The following is a 7500-nucleotide window of genomic DNA, read 5'->3' as shown; positions in this document are numbered from 1 at the left end:
ACACACACACACACACACACACACACACACACACACACACACACACACACACACACAAGCCATACACTAATTCAATGCTAGATCAAATGTTCCATTTAAACTAATCATTGATTGAAGCAACATGTCTGTGGGAGAAATGTTTCCGGTGGAATGAATTATGAATTATTTATTTAATCGGCGAACTGTTGACTGGGAAACTGATTGATCAATATGAGATCGATTCTACACCAAAACAATTTTAAACGGTGCCGATACATGTCAATTTTATTAAAGGTTGTAAAGTATTTGATTTGCATTCCATAGTTTACGTTCTTTTACATCATAGTGATGGTAGAAGAGACAGTGCCATTAAAAGTTCTTTTTTTCAACGGTCTCTGTGGTTTTATTTGATGTCACGAATGTGTGAATGTGTCGAATGATAATCTGTCTGTCTGTCTGTCTGTATGTATGTATGTATGTATGTATGTATGTACGCCGATCTCTGCGTTTCTCTGTCTGTCTGTACGCCGATCTCTGCGTTTCTCTGTCTGTCTGTACGCCTATCTCTGCGTTTCTCTGTGTGTCTGTATGATTCTCTTGCTGTCTCTCTCTGTCTTACTGTCTCTGTCTCTTTTTTCTGTTGTCCGACTCTGTCTCTGTCTTTCTCTCTCTCTCTTTCTCCATCTCTCTCTCTCTCTCTCTCTCTCTCTCTCTGTCTCTCTGTCATCCTCACCCATTTCTCTGTCTCTGTCTCTACCTCTGCCTCTGCCTCTCTCTCTGTCTGTCTTTCTCTGTGTGTGTGTGTGTGTGTGTGTGTGTGTGTGTGTGTGTGTGTGTGTGTCTCTCTCTCTCTCTCTCTCTCTCTCTTTCTGCCATCCCCACCCATTTTTCTCTGTCTCTCTCTGTCTCTGCCTCTGTCTCTGTCTCTCTCTGTCTCTGCCTCTGTCTCTGTCTACTCTCTGTCTCTCTGTCTCTCTCTCTCTCTGTCCTCCCCACCCATCTCTCTGTCTCTCTCTGTCTCTGTCTCTGTCTCTGTCTCTCTCTCTCTCTCTCTCTCTCTCTCTCTCTCTGCCTATCTATCTATCTATCTATCTACCTTTCTATATATCTGTCTATCTATCTCTGTCCAACTCACTCACACTCTCTCAGAACACCGTTATACATGCACACTGTGTATGCAGACCATGCAGACTGATCTAGTGTTCATGGGTATAGGTCGTAAAATATCTGCATACAGATGTTACCTAAGCACACGCACGCGCGCGCACGCACACACACACACACACACACACATTGTCTACACACACACACACACACGCACACACACACACACACACACACACACACACACACACACACACACACACACACACACACACACACATTGTCTACTAATCATTATCAGCTTTAAAAAAAATGAATAAATAAAATTTTAAAAAACACGTAAAATCGATGAATAACACGCCCTCACACACACACACACACACACACACACACACACACACACACACACACACACACACACACACACACAAGAGGACACCACGCACAAATGAATAGAAGTCCACTGCTCCTGTCAGTCCAAACCTGTGGCGCCGGCAGCACTGCTGAACGCAGGAAAACCCACAGGGAATTCCCGATTCTTTTTAAGGTGTTGACGTGATTCAGATAAGATTGCCCATCCCATGGGGCGCTCGCCTTACACTATATAATACAGTCCACGGTTACAGACAAACTTTCTGCGACACTCTTGACGACAGTATTCCCAAGAACTGGCTCTGGACTGTTTGTGAAATTTTTTGTGGGAAAAAGTGGACTGATTGGGCCAGAGATTCGGGAATTTCAACTCAACTCTTGTACAGATCACTGATGGTTAATTTGGACTTTTCCAGTCGACTGACTTTCTGGTATGTAGTTTGTATATTATATTGGTGCTGGTTTATCTAGAAGGTTCTGTGTTACTGGAAACTTATATTCATCAACATAATCATTGGTGTCATCGTGATCGTCATAGCAAAGAAAAATTGTCAAAGCGATAGCCTGGTCATTAGATTATAGTGTACCGGCTGAATTGAATGACATAAAAAGGTTGACTGCAGGGGCCGGGGGTTGTAGGAGGGTGGGGGGGGGTGAAATCAAGATGTGTATTTTTCGTGATCGTCGTCATAACATTAATTAACTTCCTGTAGGGCTCTCATGCTGCAGTGACGACAGTATACCGCAAAAATTAACACACACACTCTCTCTCTCTCTCTCTCTCTCTCTCTCTCACTGACACACACACACACACACACACACACACACACACACACACACACACACACACACACACATACACGTGAGAGAGAGAGAGAGACAGAGACAGAGAGAGTGTGTGTGTCTGTGTCTGTGTCTGCCGGTGTCTGTGTCTGCCAGTGTGTGTGTGTGTGTCTGACGGTGAGTGTGTGTGTGTGTGTGCCTTACCCGAAAAGCAACAAAAAAAAAAGACATAACTCATAGAGGAGATAGGTGAACAGGGAACCAGTCTAATAAAGAAATGCATGAATCAGACAACAGTAAACTGTTTCAACTGCACATGCAATACTGACGAAAACAAAACCAGTAGAGGGAGATGGAGAAGAGACTATAGGGAGCGGGAGAAGTGGGAGTCAGGGAAAGGAGGGGCGGGGGGGGGGGGGGCAGGGGGCAAGGACAAATCAACAAAGAATTACATTCATCAAGCAAACAACAACAACAACAACAACAAAAACAGGTGTTGCTTGACTGAATAGTATACTATAGTACACGCAGTTGGGAACAAAAAACACTGAGGTAAAAAGAAAGAGGCAGAGGTAGATCAGGTGAAACGAAACGAAACGAAACGAAACGAAATTTCATTTTACCAGGGTAATGAGATACTGAGCAAAACATATGCTTTTTTTTCACCCAGGCCTGTGGTATATTTTTTTAAGGAAAAAAGAAGGATGTGGGGGTTAGGGCCACATCAGAAAAACACATGAACACAAACTGTTAACAAGTAAGATAAAGTGAAAAGGACCGAAAGCGTTTGGGGGAGGAGGAGGGGGACTCGGGGGGGCGGAGGAGAGAATATCATGGTGATCTTTTTACGCAATGCGTAGAAATGTTGTTGTTGTTTTTCCACTAAAAGGGTGGCCATTATGAACCTTTCAGGATGCAGATAAAAGGATCTGCACGAACTGTATTTTGTGTTTGTTTGTTTTCTTTTATTTTATTTTTTTCTTTCTTTTTTCTTACTGTGAACTACCACTACCCTCTCACCAGCCCCCCGCACCCCACCCCACCCCCACCCCCACTTCTCCCCGGCCCAGCCCCCACACCCCTTAAACCTACTACTTCTTTTTTTTTTCAGAAGTGATCCGACAGTCTTTGGTGTCAGTCTGCTAACAGCATCGTCTCTCTCGGCGCATCTACGTATGCAAAAAGTCTGCTCAGTGTGGGTAACTCAGTGGAAAAAAAAAAAGAACAAGAACAAGAAGAAAACACCATAACATAACAGGTTTACGGCGTCCAGAAACTAACCTATAAAACATGTCTACCTTTTTGTTCGTGATCCTACTTCTGACGTCGCTGTCACTTCAAGTGACTTCCGGCACTGATGAGGCCGCAGATTTCCAGCCGTACGACTGCTACAAAGACCTGTGTGTCAGGAGAGGGCAGTTCTGTTCAGACAGCGAGGAGCGATGCAAGGACTGCGTGGCAGCTCACTGTGACCTCCAAACACCTCCTGACCAATGCCGTCCGTGGTGCCAAGGTCAGTGAATTGGTTTCATCATTTATACAACTCAAGATTTGTGTCAGTGTGGAAGTTTTATGTACTTGCTTCGTTTCGACGAGAAAATATTCGTTTCTTTTTCCTTTCTTTGTCTTTTTTTTTTTCCCCCAGTGGGCCTGCTGCATTCAGTGTTCTAAAACATACCCACCATCATCATCAGTACTAGTAGTAGAAGTAGTATCGTTGTTATGATACAAATTGCGAGCTCAGTTGAAAAGGAAAGTTGGACATTTTCATCAGTGGGGTTTTCTGGAGGGATGGGGGGGATCGTTGTTTGTTGTTTGTGTGTGTGTGTGTGTGTGTTTGTTTGTTTGGCTTTTTTTTTTTTTTTTTTTTTTTTCTTTTCTTTTTTTTTTCTCTCTCTCTCTCCCTTTTTATTATTAGGCTGTGAATATTAGATGATGATGATGATGATGATGATTGTTCTTCTTGTTGTTCATGTTCGTCTTGTAGTCATTGAATAATTTCCTTTTTTAGGATAATAAAATAGGTTATTACTTAATTACTGCTACTACTACTATTATCGCCGTCGTAGTAGTAGTAGTGATTATTATTTGTGGCAAAAGTATAATTGTTTTCTCTCAAGAAAACTATTATTTACAGGGGGGCAACTCAATAATCATACGCTGTCTTTATGATCTACCACGTTTGCCTCCCATACACTGATTCACGAAGTCTTTCTCTCTCTCTCTCTCTCGCAGAGCTTCTGAGCGCTACCACAACAACAGCAGGGGGGAGCACGACTGCTGGGATCATCGTGACAATCAAGGGAAACACGACTGACATTGAGTCCGCACGCCAAGATGCTCCGAGAGATGGGATCCTTGTTTCTCCATGTAAGTCTTTCTCAGTCTGGCCGTTTGTCTTTCTACTGAAAGAGATACTCTGAATTTCCTCAGTCACTCCACCCACATGTGAATTGGTACCTGGCTTCAGTTGAGGGGGGTTAAAACTGCGGAAGGAGAGGATTGGGTCCCTCTATACTGCGTTCAAGACACAGTTGATATGAGTATCAGTATCAGTATCAGTACCTCAAGGAGGCGTCACTGCGTTCGGTCCAATCCACATACGCCACACCACATCTGCCAAGCAGATGCCTGACCAGCAGCGTAACCCAACGCACTTAGTCAGGCCTTGAGAAATTAAATTAAATAAAATGATAATAATAAATGATAAATAAAATAAAATATAATAAGAACAACAAAAAATAATTAATAAATAAGTAAAATAAATAAATAATAGATAAATACATAAAAATACTATTAAGAATAATAATAATAATATTTATAAGGCGCAAAATCTTGATGAAGTCAACTCTAAGCGCACAAAAAAAAGACAACAATGATGATAAATAAGCAAATAAATGTAAAACATGCAGACACACATTCACACATACACACACATACATGCGTAACAGATATGCAACAAACATGCAGTTTCACATATATGAAAGCTCAATCAAATACACATAAACGTACATGAGCCCCAACACACACACACACACACACACACACACACACACACATTACCATGCATTTGCTGCCATGATGGCCGTAAAATATAATACCTTCAACTACACCTAACCTTTTGTTGAGACAGACAGACAGCAGCTGTGGTTGTAACATTTTAATAATCACAATAGTGATACAGAGAAAGAAACAGAGAGAGGAAATGTTGCAACATTAATATTTACAATAAGGGGGGGAAATGAATAGTTTGCTTTTACAAACATGTTGGGGTTTTTTTGTTTTTGTTTTTTTGTTGTTTTTTTGTGTAATGATGTCCTCGTGTTTTGAATTGAATATAATTATGTTCACGTGACATGATCTATATAACAATAAGGAGGAGGAGCAGAAGAAGAAGATTTCGCGCTGAATTTTCGGCAGAGACAAATCAAAGTGCTATAACACCACTGCGTCATTAAAATGCATGACTGAAATAAACGAAAAGAATATATATGACAGACACAGGGTATCTGTTTTAGAAAAGAGGAAGAGGTTTCAAGGCCAGACCGGACTGTTTAGAAGAGTTGAACCGGCATGCTGCTTTGTTTACCAGTGACCACCAGTATGTGTGACTGGACATTCACCCCTTCACTGCTGACGGTTGGTGAAATGAGATCAGTGTAGGACGGCATGAGTTTGAAACTGGAAGTCACTACTTGTGTGTGTGTGTGTGTGTGTGTGTGTGTGTGGTGTGTGTGTGTGTGTGTGTGTGTGTGTGTGTGTGTGTGTGTGTGCTCATCAATGGTGTCATTGGTTTTGCTGATCAAAAGTAACGCAATCCCAAGAGGACGAGGTCCAAATATAGAGAGAGTGGTGAGTCAGCTCAGACTTATCTCGACGAGGTGACAATACAATACAATACAATACAATACAATACAGTACAATACAATACATCTTTAATAATCCGATTGGAAATTACATTTGCGTTCAAAGGCTCGTCACACAGCACACAGTCTCTCATTCTAAAGCCGAGTTTCGCAATAATACTAACCCTGCTTGTGTATAAGGGGTCTTTATTAGCGACAGTCCTTCCCTTGACCACCACACTCAGCGACAGCAGTCAAGGGGTTGATTGACTAACAGAATCCCCCTCCCCCCCCCTCCCCCCATCCCCTTCCTTCCTTCCTTCAAGGGATGATTTACGTGGGGGTTCTGGTGCTGCTGGTGATCGTGGTGGCCGTTCTGACCCTGTTGGCCATCAACGTGGTCTACATCCTGAGGCTGCACAGGCGCTTCCCTCCAGCAGGGGTCCGCAGAGCCACAGGGGCGGCGCCGGGCGTGGTGGGGAACGGGGAACCAGGGGCGTGGGGCCCAGGCAGCAGGAGCAACAGCACTGGAACTTTTGCCGGGGGTGTCAGTATCTCCACAGGCAAGTCTTCTTCACCACCTCCCAAGCCTGCACTGACGCCGCCGCGAGGTGAGGGGTTTGGGGGAATTGGGAGTGCTTGATGTACGGGTGTGGGTAGGTGAGGGGTGTGTGTGTGTGTGTGTGTGTGTGTGTGTGTGTGTGTGTGTGTGTGTGTTCGTTCGTTCTTTTGTTTAAAGTCTATCTACAGTTGGGATTTCAGACGTGTGTGCGTATGTGGAAGGGTGGGGGTGGTGCCTGTGTGTGTCTGATGTGCGTGTCTATGTCAGTGTGTGCATGCGTGTGTCCGTGTGTGTGTGTGTGTGTGTGTTATGTGTAAGTATGTGTGTATGGTGTACATGTATATGTGTGTATGTGTGTGTGAATGTGCGCACATTGATTAATGTAACTTACGACTGCTTGAACGATGTTGTGGCACAGGTCAGGACAGCAAGTCGGTGCAGACGGACCCCAGCTTCCCCCCTGACTTCACAGCACGTACGGCCAGCCAGCAGCATCTCTCCCAGCCACACGGCACCACTGTTGTCCAACCCACCACCGATAACGGATCAGGCCAGCGGCACCACAAGGGGTTCGATTACCATATCCTCCCCCCGGAGGAAGGCTGTACCGAGAATCGTGCCACTACCAGTACTTCTGCTCATTCCCTTTGCCTTCCACCGCCACCACATCCTCCTCCTCCTGTGTTTCCTGCTGCTCACTATCATACAGGGAGTCTGAGTGAGGTGGTGGTGGAGGATCCTCGACAGCGTCTTCTCATGACGCAAGGTGGTGATGAGACTTATCCCAAGTCTCTGTAGGCTATATCTCAACAGCTTAAAAATATATGTAAAAATGGAAAGAAAGGGATTGAGGGG

At 44.0% G+C, this 7500-nt stretch overlaps 1 protein-coding gene across 1 annotated transcript in view; it reads left to right on the top strand.

Annotated features, from left to right (window-relative positions):
* Positions 1–1696: 1696 nt before the first annotated feature.
* The window catches only part of LOC143292837 (uncharacterized), a 10098-nt gene continuing 4294 nt past the window's right edge, over positions 1697–7500 (top strand). The window contains exons 1-5 of the mRNA XM_076603453.1: positions 1697–1886; positions 3350–3751; positions 4474–4608; positions 6410–6694; positions 7064–7500. The exon at positions 7064–7500 is cut by the window's right edge and continues 4294 nt beyond it. Of these exons, the coding sequence (XP_076459568.1) occupies positions 3529–3751; positions 4474–4608; positions 6410–6694; positions 7064–7443 (1023 nt within the window). The 5' untranslated portion in view covers positions 1697–1886; positions 3350–3528 and the 3' untranslated portion in view covers positions 7444–7500. The remainder of the gene's footprint in view (positions 1887–3349; positions 3752–4473; positions 4609–6409; positions 6695–7063) is intronic.

Source organism: Babylonia areolata, chromosome 18 (assembly GCF_041734735.1).
Source record: "Babylonia areolata isolate BAREFJ2019XMU chromosome 18, ASM4173473v1, whole genome shotgun sequence".
Classification (NCBI taxonomy): Eukaryota; Metazoa; Mollusca; class Gastropoda; order Neogastropoda; family Buccinidae; genus Babylonia; species Babylonia areolata.
Note: the sequence above shows the minus strand (reverse complement) of the source record. Positions and strands in the feature narration are given on the sequence as shown.